Source organism: Humulus lupulus, chromosome 7, assembly GCF_963169125.1.
Source record: "Humulus lupulus chromosome 7, drHumLupu1.1, whole genome shotgun sequence".
In the NCBI taxonomy this organism is placed as follows: Eukaryota; Viridiplantae; Streptophyta; class Magnoliopsida; order Rosales; family Cannabaceae; genus Humulus; species Humulus lupulus.
Window position 1 is genome coordinate 170256903 of NC_084799.1, and position 16765 is coordinate 170273667.

Here is a 16765-nt window from a genome sequence, read left to right on the forward strand (position 1 = left end):
TATATTAATGTCATATAAATTTCAAATAAATATTTTATTTTATTTAAATAATTTATTTATTTTTGTTTAAGTTTATGTTTGTTATGGTTTTTGAATTTGGGAGTGACAACAAGATATTATATATTTAATGTAATATTAAATATTATACTTTGATTTTAAATTTAAGTTTCTTGCTATGTTTTTTTAAAAAACAATTTGTTGCTAATTGACAGTAGATTATATTATATAATGTTTAATATGATATTATTCTAATAAGTGAGTTTAAGTTTAATTAAATTTTATTTAAGTCATAAAACATATGATTTTATTAATTTTAAATAATTATCATTGTAAAATATCTTATTTTAATTTGTTTAATTATTTATTATTTTTAAATAATTATTATTGTAAAATATCTCAAAAATATCACATTTTAATTTGTTTAATTATTTATTATTTTTAAATAATTATCATTGTAAAACAAATCAAAAATATCTTATTTTAATTGTTTTAATTATCTATTTTATTTTATTTAAATTTAAGTGTTTATAAACTACCGTTAAATATAATAATATTATCTTAAATATAAGAATATTCCGTTAAAGTTAACATTAAAAAAATAAAAACCGTTAAAACCAAGAATATCCGTTATCTACACACTTATTATGTAGAAGAGAAATATTTTAAAAACAGTGAACCAATTTTTATCAAAATAATAGACAATATTTATAACTTTAAAACTAAGCATGTTACTTCTACATAGTATATATATAATTATTTGTGGTGAGTGATATTATTTTTAATGAATTGGTATATGTATTTTGTAGATTAGTATTTAAGGGAAAACTCTGATGATTTAGATAGGGGAAGCAAATCGTGTTCGTGTCGAGGCTGACATTTAACCGAACTTGGTTCATTAATAAACAAGTTGAAACAATACTTGTGTATCTCATTTATAAAATAACGTGTTTAATTTGTGTCATATCTAACATAAAAAAAAACTTATTTATATACATCATTATTTGATTTTTTTTTATGCAAGGGTATCATATATACATATATATACATGATCAGTAACGAAGACCATATAAAGTATGTTAAATTTCTATGCTGAAAAGATCATGTTCATCAATGATTGGTGATGCTGATGATGCCTTCTGTTCAGTGGTCATCGTTGTAGAATAATGCTTTGCTCTTATTCCTCTTGCTCTTGCTGCCTTTTCTTTTGGGGATCGCAATACTTCAATTTTTCCATTGCTCTTTATCCTTGAAATTCCACACCAAAGCTTTTCTAACAAGTATTTCCTATCATTCTTCATTTCCCTGTCATTCTTCCATGCATTAATCATATCATAACTACTTTATATGATGAATATAAATATCTTAATTAAATTCAAATTAACTATAACTTTTTCTTCAAATTTAAATAAAATATCACACTTTTTTTTCTAACCTGTTAAGAACCACAACGTTGGCTTTTAATTTTTTGGCCACTTCAACGCATACATACCTCAACGAAGGCCCTGTAGCCACCTCTATCTTAAATTCAATCTGAATTAACAATATGCCTCCTATTAGTTATATATACAAATTTTGATTTAATTATCATTCTAATTTAATTTACTACATATTTTTATAAGTACTAATTTTATAATGATATAAGAAAAAAAATTCTTGTTAATTAATTAAACATGTGGGACTTAAACACAAAATTTACATTAAATTCTAGTAGTAATATAGTATTTCAACAACATAACATATCAAAAAATGTACAAAATCTTTCGTTTCCTTAATGCATATTTCATTATTTCATCTTCCATCCATTAATCATATGTCCTATGTAGATAATTAGCAGAAATTGGCAATATATTTCTGAATCTTTACAAACAATTAAATTGGCAATACCTACACTAATTAATCATATGTCCTATGTAGATAATTAGCAGAAATTAGCACACCGAAACAATTTCCATTATTTTTTTCTTAATGCATATTTCATTATTTCATCTTCCATCCATGTGCAAGATTTTAGGCATTTTGCTACCTAAAGTAATAAACTGAGTTGAATATTTTCTGATAACACCACAGCAATTAAAACAATTGTGTACATTACCTTTTGTATCTCGAAAAGCTGAGAAATCTCAATAATCCCTTCATCCTTTTCGTACTTCTCTTGAATTTTTCTTGCTTCTATCTCTACAATTTTAGGGTTTGCTCCAAACATAGAACATGAATCAACTCTTCTGTATCCCACTACACACATAGATAAAACAAGATATAATCACTTCAGCCAAAAATAAATTAATATGTGAAGAAGATATTAATTAATCTCAGCTTGATTAATATTATATTTTAAGTATTAATACAAACATAATAATATAAAGATGAACTAATAATATATAATCCCTACAAGGCGTATTGACTTGATGAAGAACTGAGACCAGGGTGAGTCTATCACCAGCTTTAAATTTTAAGCCTTGCACTGCCCACTTCAAAAAGTTCACACAAACTTCTCTTGCTGAATCCTGGATCACCACTACCTCTTGTACTTCCATATATGTTTGGTATGAGTATAAATTTATTATTCAACTTTCTTGCAAAGTTTTATTTACAACTCTCTCAATTTCACTCAACTAATAGACATTTTTATCACTAATTTTAATTTCATGATTAATTAACTACAATCCTGTAGGTGACTAGTTTTCATAATTTATATTCTTGAACCACATTATAGATAAGATTCTTTGTGTGTATATGTGACGTGGTTGACAAATAAATCCTGTAAATAATCAGCTGAGAAGAGAATGTTTGTGAAGAAAATGAGAAAATGTTTGAAGTTTCAGAGGCATATTCGGATATTCATACAGAATAAGGTGAAGATATTTATATATATATATATATATTTATATTTATATATCTTTATTTAGGTCAATGGGGATTATTGTCTTTACTAAAAAATTATATTAAACCTATGCTAAGATTGCATGTCCAGCCAAACATTTTATTTCTTCATAATATATTGTTCTTAAGATGGGACAATATTTATTAATTTTGATTCAATCAAAGCTTCCTTTGGATGAACAAATTGTTATTATTTTGGTAATTAGTCATAACTATATATATCATAAATTAGTGACAAAATAATAATGTAAGTTTGGGACCAAAGAAATTTTCTTATATATCTGGAGAAAATACTCTAATACAATGGTGTTGTTTCGTAATACTTAAAAAGATAATTTTTTATTTAATTAATTAAAAATTTAATAATTGAACATAAAACGTGTTTCATAAATCTATTTTTATTTATTATTTTTAAAATTTTTAATTAAAATTCATTAAATTTTAAAAATAAATTTTTTTCACTTTCAATTTTTTTAAACTGTTTTTTACTTTTCATTTATTATTTTATTATTTCTTCAAATCAACACCTTATTTTATATTGTTGAACAAAAAATAAAAATAAAAGTGATCAAAAACATTTATTATTTTTTGTTTTTAAAAACAAAAACAAAAATAGTTACCCAACATATTTTAATTTTTTAAAAATAAATAAACAAAAATAAAAATAATTATTTTTTGTGTTTAAAAAATTCAAAAACAAAAATTTTACTAAACACAATCATAATGTGTTAGAATTAATTTAATTAATTAGAATGAGCGAGACTATAACTGTTGCATCCATCTTGTTGGATGTTCTTTCATTTTACCGACTAGTTTGTTTGTACTTCGTCGATAAAAACAATGTTTTGGGATCAAATTAAATATCGCTCATAGCTACTCAATTTGTTGTCATATGTTGTAACGAATAATTAAACTAATGACTTATTATTAGTTTACTAGTATATATGAAAGTAGAAGATAAGTAAATGTGTGAATATTGATAATTTGTCACTTGTGTTTATAGGTTCACTTGATAGGAGATGGGAATCGAATCTGTACAAATCTTATTCTTATGTTTGGTTTGCACTTCCAACCTTGGTAATAGGATTCCATTGTAATCATTATTACTACAACTGATAGAATTGTCGTTCAACTACCACACCAATGAAAGGATTTCCATTAATAAAGAATCCTACAAATAAAATTATATTGACTATTTTACCCATTTTGTTTCATATAATTATTATATATAAAGTTTTCCACATCTACGCTCACAATTGGCATTTATGCTAATATGTGTTCTGCTTCACTGATTAAATATATTATATATATTTATATACAGTCTTCAACATTTGCTCCGTTTTTATATGTATGTATTGTGTTTTATTAGGTATATACGTAGATATATATTAATATATTTGTTTATAAAACCATTGATTTTTTCTTTTTTGGGAATATAATCATTTGGTACCCTATGTTTTATCAAAATACAGAATTGATACATTATATTTTCAATAATGCTCATATGATACTTTGTAATTTAAAATTATACATATTTAGTGCTCAGGATTTAAATTTTATCAATGTGATCAAACTGTCATCAATTATATGAGTTTCAAATTAAAATTTAATTACTTAATCACATATAATTGAGGACATTTTTGTCATATTGATAAAATTTTATTGTTCAAATTCGATTTCAGGGTACCAAATATGTACGATTTCAAATTACAAAGAAACATATGAGTATTATTGAAAACATAGGATACCAAATATGTATTTCGATAAAACACATGTTACCAAATAAGTATTTTACAATTTTTTATGAAGTATATGTTTTTTTTAAACATGTATAGGTTATTATTAATGTTATTATTATTCACATATAAGATTATGTTTATTTATTTTAGATTTTTTTTTGTTAATACATTTAAAAATATTTACAAAATTTAAATATCTTTTTAATTAATTATAATTTAAATAATGACTTTAATTATAAAAAAATTAATTCAAAGTTTTAAAATATTAATATTATTTTGTTATGAATTTGAATCATACATAACTTTTTAATTTACTTAAATTTTGAATATTTTAAAAAATATAAACAAAAAAATTGAAGCATGGACACTTTTGTCAATTTATAATTTATTTCATTTCATTCCCACATCAAACTAAACACAATAATCACGATTCCAATGTTCATTTAAACAACAAACCAAACATTATAATCAATTCCTATTATCATTCTTCTTATCATTACCATTCCATTCTGTTGACCCAAGATTTGGCCAACTGACACGGAGTCAAAACGTGGTTGATATAAACGAGTGTATAGAGAAGAACGCAATGACAAAAGTAAAGAAAACACAGTAATTTATAGTGGTTCGGCCCCAGGATCTGGTAACGACCTACGTCCACTTAGACTGATATTGATATAAGAATCAGAAGGGTGATCAAAGAACCAGGGTTCAATGAGTTTCACACACCTCTGAAGAACGATACAGTTTTACTTGGAGAATTACTATAGTTTTGAATGATTAAAAAGTGAAAAGTCCCTTCCTTTGAGCTATCTCTTGCTATTTATAGGCTCAAGGAGGGTTACAAGAGATTGTTACAGATATTCTTCCCTGAATAATCGGATATCCAGAAGATTGTATGAGATAAATTCGGGATTCATAAAGATCTTCCCATAAAAGTTGCCTTGTACCCGGAACCATCGACCAGACTGATCGCGGGTAAGGGGCTTACCCAGCCTCTACTGTGTCTTTTGGTCGATACTCTAGCAGACGCTTCCAGGTGTCAGCCACGTGTCCAGAGATTATTTGCCACATCACCAATGCTGATTTATTGGATAACATTTGCCCCCCAAAGTTTATTTACTACGAACAGTAAATAAACTTTGAACGAACAACTCTTCGGTAACCCCTCGTGACGTGTCAGAACCCTTCGTGTGTTCTTGAAAAAAACAACCCACCTCTGTCTAATCATGTCTTTTCAGTTCCCCAGAAACGATTTCGACGGCCATCCCGTTTCCCCATGCTTAGAAAAAGGAAAACTAATGATTACACTTTTTTAATATCAGAGAATACTTATATAAGACATTCGAAGCCTCTTCTTTCTTTTTACGCATGCCATTATCTTTGCAGAAAAACCTAAAAACCAGAGCTTTAACCTTCTCCGGAGACCGTTTTCCTGCACTTCCAAGACTCAGACCGTGGGCTCTTTAATCTCCGAAGACATTTCTTCCACCTTCACGATCACTTTTCTTGGTAAGTTTTCGAAACCCCATGCTTCTAATTTCTCACGGTGCATGCTTCTAATGGTGTACTGTTTAGGTCTTTTTGTTTCTAGTTTAAGATGCTTGTAGACAGGACGTTTTGTAGGCAAAATAGATTTACGAGTTAGTTTAAAATCCAGGATCATGCTTTTTAGGACGTAAAACCGAAGTAACATTTCGATTTTTAAGCCAGTTGAAAAATAATTTTTTCCCGCCCTAAGGGGAGTTGAAAAAGCTTTCTCAGAAAAACTTTTTACTTTCACCCTTTGATTCGTTTTTCAAACTGTTCGTGTAGAAAGATTTAGCTTTTTTATAGAATGATGTTGTATAAAAGCCTAACTTTTATACTCGACCAGCGTTATTCTAAAAAGCTTTCTAAAGTTCTATTTCCTCACCTCCCCATTCTTCTGTTTGCAGACTTTAATGCCAGATTTGTGGGGAGGTGAAAGACCCATCGACGACGACCTTCTTGCCCAGCTGCTCGAGGGAGAAGAGCAACCAGCTGTACGCGTCCACGAGATTCCTTTCTCGCGATCTTCTTCCAGACCCCGTCCTTCCTCCCAAATGGCCCGCACCAAGTCTTCTGGCAAGAAAAGGCCCGAGTCTGAAAGCAACCCTACTTCTCCTGCCCAGCCTGATTTGCAGGCTAGGGCTCCCTCGACCAGCGGTCGAGAAAACCTCGTTCCTGACCCTAATATCCAAACTAGGGCTCTCCCTCGTCATCGAAATCCGCCTGATGTCGAGTGGTATACTTCCCCAGCCAGTTCAGTGACCCTTCGAATGGTCGCTAACTGCTTCAGGAAATTCCCCCTTACGGGGATAACCATTATATGTCCTACCGCAAACTAGAGGGCTAACCGTCCAGGAGGGGCGAACAGCGCCTGGTCCCGGTATCACATTGAGGCGGGAGCTTATCTCCCTCTTCATCCCTTTTTTGTGGGGGTGGCCAATTATTTCGGTGTCGCCCCCTTCCAAATAACTCCAAACAGATATAGGATGCTGGCCGCACTCTATATCCTGTATAAACTTAACAAATGGCCAGAACCTTCGCCCCACGAGGTCAACTATCTTTTTGACCTTAAGTCTAACCCACAGCACAACGGGACGGGCTTTTTCCACTTCTGCCACCAGGAAACCAGCCGGACGTTCTTGAGTGGCACTACCCATATATCAAACGTGGGGCACTACAATAAGGAGTACTTCCTTACTCCAGACATAACCAGTAACAACTTGGCCTTCACGAGAGGAGGTAAGAACTTATCTTCGACTGGTCGATACTTTAACATAGAGTGTTTCCTTCATTTTTCTCAGACTTAATCTGTTTTTTCAGGCCCTTGGTTACGTCCGACCCCAACACCAGACATGGTGTTGAGGTCTAACACTCTGGCCAGGATGTCTGATGCAGCAAAATGTGTCAAGACCCTGATAACTGAAAAGAACTTGAGGTCGTCTGGCCTCCTGGCTCCTCGCCATGAAAATAGAGGGTACGTGGTGGACGAAGCCAGTGTCGAGGGGGTTCCTGAGCAGCAACCTCCTGTGCCTCCTCCTAGGAGGAGGCCTACAGGAGTTACGATCAGGGAACCCACGGGTAGCCCTTCCGCAGAAAGGCCTTCTGCTCCCCAAGGCAAGGGGAAAGAAAAGGCCAAAGAGCCTATTGTTGACTTGGGAGAATCTTCCGATGACAATGGTAAAGTTATTTCGCTTTTAAATGGTTTGCCAATTCCCTGTCATATGTTTGACGGGGATGGTAACTTTACATATGCTCCAAATCTAGGGCCAAACTTTTTCATGCCAGATAATGAGTATATGACTAATAGAGTCAATAGTGTAGCGACCAGTAGTTGTAGCTCGGGTATTTACTTTATTACCTTCTTTTTGTTGTATATCCTACTTTCACCTGCTTCTTTTTTCCTTAACTTCTTGTGTTTACTTGCATGCAGATATGTCGACTCCCAACATCTTCGACATGTACCAGGCTGAGGACGAAGAGGAAGTTCCTCAACTCCAACAGAAGCCTAACAAGAGAACTGGTGAATCCAGTCGAGGCCCTCTAGCCAAGAAGGGTCGATCAGAAGACCCTCCTCAGGGCACGCCAACTGGGCAAAGTCCCGCGCCTACTGGGCGAACTCTTACCCCTCCTCCAGTTCCTTCCGAGCAGCAAAACGCTCCTGCCTCGTCGAACCCTCCAGCCGCACCTGCCAGAGAGCAGCTTTCTCGTGAAGAGGCTCATGGGGCCAGACTCATGAGCCGCGCCATTCGATCTGCCAAGGACCGCCTCGATCGCATCGGCAAAGGCGACCGTGTTAGGGCCGCAATGGTCCAAGCTGAAGAGCTGCCAGTCGACCAGATCCTGAATAGGGCTCTGAACGAAATCTCCAGCGTAAGTACTTCTTTACTCTTCAAGCTTTAGTTTTTTAGTCCTTATGATAAGTTCTAACTCCTTTTTTCTTTGTACACAGGCCTTACTTTCTGCCACTACTGCTCGTACCCGAGCCCAGGCTTACCTCGAGCAGGCCGAGGCAAAAGCCATCGAGAGGTATCAGGTGAAGGCGGCCGAGGAGCTATCGGCTGCTAAGGCTAGACATGCCAAGGAGTTGGAGGCAGTGGTCCGAGAGAGGGATGCGGCGGTGACTAAGCTGTCAGAGGCTGAAGCTGCGAAGGAAGCAGCGGTCAAGTTGAGGCAGGAGTACCGAGATTTCAACAAAGCTCATCTCCGCGAAATCAAGCATCTGGGGGAGGTACTCAAGACCAAGGACGAGGCCATTCTCACTCTCGGGGGCAAGGTGAAGCAGTTGGAGCTTGACAACTCCAAAAATCTGGAGAAGTACAAGAGGACGACACTCCAATGTTTCTACAATTTCTGGAAACACAATTAGGGTGCTGACTTTAGTTACCTTTTTGAGGAAGTCAGAAATGCGGAGTTGGCTCGATGTGCTGCCCAACTGGCCGAAGAGGAGGCAAGAGCTGCAACCCCTGGCACTCCAAGCGTCGCTGGTGTTGAAGAAGAAGTTGTCGAGGACGTGACTAACCAGGATGCTGCCCAGGACCCTCCGGCCCCGAATGCCTCTTGAATTCTTCTCATTTATTTTTTCTTCTTTTTGGATATACGACCCAAGGGTCGTGATGTAAAGACAATAGTTTCTTTTTAAACTTTGCTGCATGGGCAGTAAATCCTTTTACCTGAACAGTTACATCCAAGCAGCGATGCTTGTAGTGTAAAAGCTTAAATCTTGATGCTATAATATTTTTACTTATTATAACATTTGTCCGTATGACCGAACTTAGCATAGTACTTTGCCATGATTTAACAAAACATAAATTTTGAAAAATACTCTAAGTACTGTAGCATGCTTTCACTTATTTTGTTCATGTGTTTACATACCTTGAGAGTATGCTTTGCTATCGATGTGCCTTATATGCCCCCCAAGTGATCGAGGAGCCTTAGGTCCTTGGTCACTTGCCCTGACCATGGCCTGTTCGAACATTTCTGTTCGTAAAAAAATTAATACTTGTAATACAGCAAAATAACACACGTAATGAACAAATACTTGTAAATATAAATTCACAAAGGTTGGCAAGAATGACTGGCTGAGCTCAGTCCCTTATAATCTCGTATTAAAAATGGACTAAACATGTCTTCACGAGTGATTCTTTAATAGAACCTTACATATACGAGCAGTTAGCCATACAGCGTGGCTAACCCTCTTTGCAAAACTTGTAAAAAAATTGAAAATCTTTACACAAGCCAGTCCTTTAAAAAGGACTGTTTATTGATAATACTTGCGCAGGTGTTCTCCATTCCAATAACGTGGAACGAGATCTCCGTTTAAGCGTGCAAGTTTGTAGGTGCCTGGGTGAAGGACTTCTTCAATCTGATAAGGTCCTTCCCAGTTAGGTTCGAGCACTCCAGCAGTGGGGTCGCGGGTATTTAAGAAAACTCGTCGTAGCACCAAGTCACCGACGTTGAATTTTCTTTCTTTAACTTTGGAGTTAAAGTACCGGGAGACTTTTTGCTGGTAAGCAGCCACTTGGAGTTGAGATTTTTCTCGCATTTCGTCGATCGAGTCTAGGGACTCCATCATTAGCTGGGTGTTCTGCTCCTGGTCGTAAGTCAAACACCGATGTGAGGGGGGATCTAACTCGACAGGCAACATGGCCTCATATCCATAGGCCAAGGAAAATGGGGTATGGCCTGTTGCTGTTCGGTGAGATGTTCCTATACGACCATAGGACTTCAGGCAGTTGCTCTGGTCACACTCCTTTAGCTTCTTCAAGTCTTTTCTTCAGGGTGTCTTTGAGAGTTTTGTTCACGGCTTCAACTTGCCCATTCGCTTGGGGGTGCGCGACTGAAGAAAAACTTTTAATAACGCCATGCCTTTCGCAGAAATCGGTGAATAAGTCACTGTCAAACTGGGTCCCGTTGTCTAAAACTATCTTCCTTGGCAGACCATACCGGCATACAATGTTCTTGATGACGAAGTCAAGGACTTTCTTGGTCGTGATGGTTGCGAGTGGTTCAGCTTCGGCCCATTTGGTGAAGTAATCGACTGCCACAACTGCGTACTTTACTCCGCCTTTCCCTGTGGGCAGGGATCCAATCAAATCTATCCCCCATACCGCGAAAGGCCACGGGCTCTGCATCTGTTTTAGTTCATTTGGAGCTGCTCGTGGAATCTTGGAGAACCTTTGACATTTGTCGCATCTTTGTACATACTCTATCGAATCCTCGTTCATTGTTGGCCAGAAGTAGCCTTGCCTTAGAATCTTTTTTGCCAAACTCTGCCCCCCAGCGTGATCCCCGCAGAAGCCTTCATGCATCTCCCTCATGAGTTCCTTAGCTTTTTCTGGTGTAACGCACCTGAGTAGTGGCATTGAATATCCTCTTCGGTACATAATACCATCGACCAGTATGTATCTAGCGGCCCGCCTTTGCAGAGTTCTGGCTTTGTTTCTATCTGTTGGCAGTGTGCCATTCGTTAGATACTCCAAGTATGGCGCCATCCACGTATCTTCTATACGAATCTCCATATTGACTTCGGCAGCTTCTATGCTTGGCTTACTCAGTCTTTCTACTGGAACTATGTTCAAGGTATCAGCATCCTTTGCGCTCGCGAGTTTAGCCAAGGCGTCTGCATTCAAATTCTGGTCTCGCGGAATTTGCTGGAGGGTGTACTTTGTAAACTGGGCCAGTAAATCTTTCGTTTTATTCAGGTAGGCCATCATCTTTAAGCCCCGCGCCTGATATTCTCCCAGGACTTGATTCACGACTAGCTGAGAGTCACTGTAAATATTAAGCGTCCTTATGCTCATATCTTTGGCCATTCTCAGTCCAGCGAGGAGTGCTTCGTATTTTGCTTAATTGTTTGATGCTGCGAAGTCGAACCTGATTGCGCAGTGAAATCGATGCCCTTCCGGCGTTATCAATATTACTCCCGCTCCAGCGTGGGATTCATTGGATGAACCATCCGTGAATAGCTTCCATGAAGGAGTTATGTCTTGAGGTACGGGCGCTTCAGGCTGATCGCACTGCTCCCTGCTTGGGAGTTCGGTGAACTCCGCAACAAGATCGGCCAAGACTTGTCCCTTTATTGCTACTTGCGGTGAATAAGTTACATTGAACTGCCCTAGTTCGACTGCCCATTTTAACAATCTTCCAGCCGCCTCAGGTTTTTGGAGGACTTGCCGAAGGGGCTGGTCGGTTAAAACTGTGATAGCATGGGCTTGGAAGTAAGGACGCAACTTCCTGGAGGCTAGAATTAAGCAATATGCTAACCTTTCGATTGGCGGATACCTTAATTCCGCACCAATCAGCCGTTTGCTGATATAGTAGACTGCTTTCTGTATGCTTTCTTCTTCCCGTACTAGTACCGCACTAGCAGCAACTTCAATAATCGCCAGGTAAATATACAAAGTTTCTCCTTCGATTGGCTTTGACAAGATGGGAGGCTGCGCCAAATGAGCTTTTAAGGCCTGGAATACCTGCTCGCAGTCTCCCGTCCATTCAAACTTCTAATTGCCTCTGAGTAGATTGAAGAAAGGGACACATTTGTCAGTTGATTTGGAGATGAATCTACTCAAGGCAGCGATCCTTCCGGTCAAACTTTGTACGTCTTTGATTTTCTCCGGCGACTTCATGTCGATCAGGGCTTTTATCTTGTCAGGGTTGGCTTCGATTCCTCTTGAGTTTACTATGAACCCTAGAAACTTCCCTGATCCGACTCCAAAGGAACATTTGAGGGGATTTAATTTCATCTGGTACTTATTCAACACATCGAAGCACTCTTGTAGATCCCTCACATGTCCTTCTGCTTTTTTAGACTTTACCAGCATGTCATCCACATATACCTCCATGTTCACACCGATCAGTTCTTTAAACATGTGGTTGACTAGTCGTTGGTAAGTCGCACCTGCGTTTTTCAGTCCAAAGGGCATGACTTTGTAGCAATACAAGCCCGTATCGGTCCGAAAGCTGGTGTGATCCTCATCAGGGGGATGCATGCTAATCTGGTTGTAGCCTGAATATGCATCCATGAACGAGAGGAGCTCATGTCCTGCAGTCGCATCGACCAGCTGGTCGATCCTTGGGAGTGGGAAGCAGTCTTTTGGGCAGGCTTTATTGAGGTCCGTAAAATCCACACAGGTACGCCACTTGCCGTTAGGCTTGGGGACCAGTACCGGATTCGAGACCCACGAGGGATAAAACGCTACCCTGATGAATCCATTCTCCTTAAGTCTTTCGACTTCTTCCTTTAAGGCTCTTGATCTATCTTTATCGAGCAGCCTTCTCTTTTGTTGCACGGGTGGGAAAGTTTTGTCTATGTTCAAGACATGGCTGATTACCGTAGGATCTATCCCTACCATGTCTTTATGTGACCAGGCGAAAACTTCCTGGTTCCTATGCAAGAATTCCACCAGCGCATGCTTCGTGGTAGGCTCTAAATTTTTCCCAACCTTCACGACTCTGTTCGGGTCTTTATTGTCGAGTTGGACCTCCTCCAGGTCCTCGACGGGTCCAACATTTTCTTCAAAATCCCCAAAGCGAGGATCCAAATCTCCATCCTCACTTTGGGCAACACCCTATTTGTTGACTTCACCACCTGATTGGGCTTGCGTATCTACTGCCATCTGCAATCGGTCTGAGGTAGTGCTCCTCGGCGTTCCACTTTTTGCCTTTGTGATTAAGGCGTTGTAGCATTCCCTGGCTTCCCTTTGGTTTCCTAAGACACGTCCTACCCCCGCGTCTGTTGGGAATTTCATGGCTAGGTGCCACATAGAGATGACGGCCCGTAGACTGACCAGTATGGGTCTTCCGATAACGACGTTGTACGCCGAAGGACAATCGACCACTACAAAGGTGGCGAGTAATGTCCTTGTTGCGGGCGTTGTACCCGTCGTTACTGGAAGCTTGATCATTCCGGCTGGGGCGAGTCCTTCTCCAGAGAAGCCATATATTGTTTAATTGCAGGGCTCCAAGTCTTTTACGGACAGCTTCATGCGTTCCAGTGTTGACTTATACAGGATGTTCACTGAACTTCCTGTATCGACCAGTACTCTCTTTACCATCATATTGGCCATCTAGATGTCTACGACCAACGGATCGGAATGTGGGAACCGGACGTGTCGGGCATCGCCTTCAGAGAAGGTCATCTCATCTTCCTCTGACCGAGCCTTTTTTGGTGCACGGTCCTCCACAGTCATCATCTCGATGTCCTGGTCGTGGCGCAGAGTCCGAGCATATCGTTCTCTGGCCTTTCCGCTATTTCTCGCGAGGTGCGGGCCTCCACAGATGGTTAAGAGTGTTCCAGCCACGGGGGCAGGCTGTAATGGTGGCGAGCGTTGGCGTGTGGACGCCTGCTCGTTTCCACCTGGAGCTTCTCGTTGGGAACTTCCCGAGGCCCGTACGTACCTTCTCAAGTGTCCTTGTCTAATAAGGAACTCGATTTCATCTTTTAACTGGTTGCATTCGTTAGTGTCGTGTACGTAGTCGTTATGGTAACGACAAAACTTGGTAGTGTCTCTTTTTGAAATGTCCTTTCGAATGGGTCCAGGTTTTCTGTAAGGCACACTAGAGCTTGTGGCCTGGTAAACCTCTCCTCGAGACTCAACGAGGGCAGTATAGTTAGTGAACCTAGGTTCATAACGATTACCCTTGGCTCGTTTGTTGTCGGAGGTGGAGGGCTCGTTATACGGCCGTTTCCCACCATTCTTGCCATTACCGTTGCCATTTCCGTTACCTTTGCCATTGCCATTAGGCTTAGAACCATTGGCGGCTTTGGCGGGGTCGGCGGCTTTCTTACCCTTGTTCGAGGGTTTTCCATCATCAGCAATGGCCTCTTCGAGCTTGATGTAACGATCAGCTCGGTCCAAGAACTCCTGGGTTGTTTTAACTCCTTCCTTTCAGAGACTTTTCCAGAGGGGAGAGCAGCGTTTTACCCCTGCAGTGATGGCCATCATCTTGCCTTCGTCTCCTACTGTTTTCGCTTCAGCTGTCGCTCGCATAAAACGTTGGACGTAATCCTTCACTGACTCTCCGTCCTGCTGGCGAATCTCGACTAGCTAGTTTGCTTCGGTTGGGTGCACACGACCCGCATAGAACTGTCCGTAGAACTCCCTTACGAACATTTCCCAGGAAACTATGCTTGCAGGCGGAAACTTAAAGAACCACTCCTGAGCCGCTTCAGAAAGTGTTACAGGGAAGATCCTGCACCGAGCGTCTTCGGACACTTTCTGAATGTCCATCTGAATCTCAAACTTATTCACATGCGAGACTGGGTCCCCATATCCATCAAAGTTTGGGAGTGTAGGCATCTTGAACTTGCTGGGAGTTTCAGCATTAGCTATCCTCTGGACGAAAGGAGTGCCTTTCCTCCTATCGTGGTCGATGTAAGAAGTCCTTCCTCCGACCAGCTGCTGCACAGCCTGATTGAGTGCGTCTATCTGGGCTTGCACTGCGGTAGGAATTGCGGTGGCCTCCGTTGCTGGGGGGACGTTCTCGCCGTGCCTCTCGCGACGATCATTGAGCACATCTCTCAAGTCCTCCTCTCTTCTTCGCTGCTCGCTACCACCGAGCCGGTTGAAGACATTATTTTGTCTGGGCTGCCCCCCAGCATCCCATCTATTTGGCTGGTCGTCTTGAGGTATTTGGCTCCTGCTTTTACCTCTTTCTCCATTCTTCCCGCCGGCATTTCCCTTGCCTGAGTCAGCTTCATTGTATCCAAGGCCATCTCTGAATCTTGACTGGCTACGGTGAGATCGGCTATTACCTCGACGCCCGTTCCTGGCTGAACCATCCCGAGCGTTAGAGGGTGGTCTGCACTGGTCATGGTGTCCCCGTGCATCAGCGTGTCGTGGGGGGCCCCGGACCGCAGAGCCTAACTCTGAGTCTCTCCTGTTGCCAGGAGGGTACCGACCTCTGTTCGGTAGGTTTGGCCCATCATCCCCATGGCGTCTAGGGCTGCGAGGCTGATGCTCGGCCCTATTCTGCCTCTGTTGCGGGGGATTACCCTGAGCAACTTGGGATGGTGGCTGCACCTCTGGGTCCTGTGGGACATCGTTATGAGGCATCTGAGGCTGCTCGGGCCTTTGCGGACTTGAAGGCTGAATCGGTGGGCTCGGATTAGGACCCCTCTGGGGTGGCCCATTCATCGGTTGGTCAACCTGCAAGGTAGGTGCAGCTTGATTTCTAGCCAACAGCAAGGCTGCCTCCAGGGCTGCCATGGCTTCACTCTGGCGGCGATCCACCTCTGCTTGCCTTTCGCTCAACTCTGCGCGCTGCCTTTCGATCTCCTGCTGCTGCCGCGCCATAGCTTCAGCGGCGGTCTCTTGACTGGCCCTCAGATTAGCCAGTTCTTCTTGCAACGCGCCCAGAGTACTCTTCAGCGTCGCGTCATCCATTTCCTCTTCTTCAAAATCCAGTTGCAGCTCATCTTCCGCTATGCTTGCAGGGGGAGGAGGAGGTGGTGGATTCGACGGTGCAGCGGCGGTTGCCTGCCCAGTTTTCTTTCCTGCTTTCGCCATTAGTTTTCTCAACAACAATAGATCAATCTCTCAATGAAAGCACCAGAATGTTGACCCAAGATTTGGCCAACTGACACGGAGTCAAAACGTGGTTGATATAAACGAGTGTATAGAGAAGAACGCAATGACAAAAGTAAAGAAAACACAGTAATTTATAGTGGTTCGGCCCCAGGATCTGGTAACGACCTACGTCCACTTAGACTGATATTGATATAAGAATTAGAAGGGTGATCAAAGAACCAGGGTTCAATGAGTTTCACACACCTCTGAAGAACGATACAGTTTTACTTGGAGAATTACTATAGTTTTGAATGATTAAAAAGCGAAAAGTCTCTTCCTTTGAGCTATCTCTTGCTATTTATAGGCTCAAGGAGGGTTACAAGAGATTGTTACAGATATTATTCCCTGAATAATCGGATATCCAGAAGATTGTATGAGATAAATTCAGGATTCATAAAGATCTTCCCATAAAAGTTGCCTTGTACCCGGAACCATCGACCAGATTGATCGCGGGTGAGGGGCTTACCCAGCCTCTACTGTGTCTTTTGGTCGATACTCTAGCAGACGCTTCCAGGTGTCAGCCACGTGTCCAGAGATTATTTGCCACGTCAC

General features: G+C 40.2%; 1 protein-coding gene across 1 annotated transcript; it reads right to left on the reverse strand.

The window, feature by feature from the left end:
- Positions 1 to 1076: 1076 nt before the first annotated feature.
- On the reverse strand, positions 1077 to 2534 carry LOC133792359 (uncharacterized). The gene is made up of 4 exons (XM_062230260.1): positions 2390 to 2534; positions 2093 to 2232; positions 1433 to 1530; positions 1077 to 1335 (listed from the first exon to the last, which is right to left on the reverse strand). The coding sequence occupies exons 1-4, from the start codon at positions 2532 to 2534 to the stop codon at positions 1077 to 1079; spliced, it is 642 nt and encodes a 213-aa protein (XP_062086244.1).
- Positions 2535 to 16765: the final 14231 nt, after the last annotated feature.

What these genes read in the sequence shown, in the direction of transcription:
- LOC133792359 (XM_062230260.1), bottom strand. Translation starts at nt 2,534, where the DNA reads ATGGAAGTACAAGAGGTAGTGGTGATCCAGGATTCAGCAAGAGAAGTT. An exon ending in AGCTTTTCGAGATACAAAAG is followed by an intron (nt 1,531 to 2,092) that starts GTAATGTACACA and finishes TTGTTAATTCAG; the next exon opens with ATTGAATTTAAGATAGAGGT. An exon ending in AACGTTGTGGTTCTTAACAG is followed by an intron (nt 1,336 to 1,432) that starts GTTAGAAAAAAA and finishes CATATAAAGTAG; the next exon opens with TTATGATATGATTAATGCAT.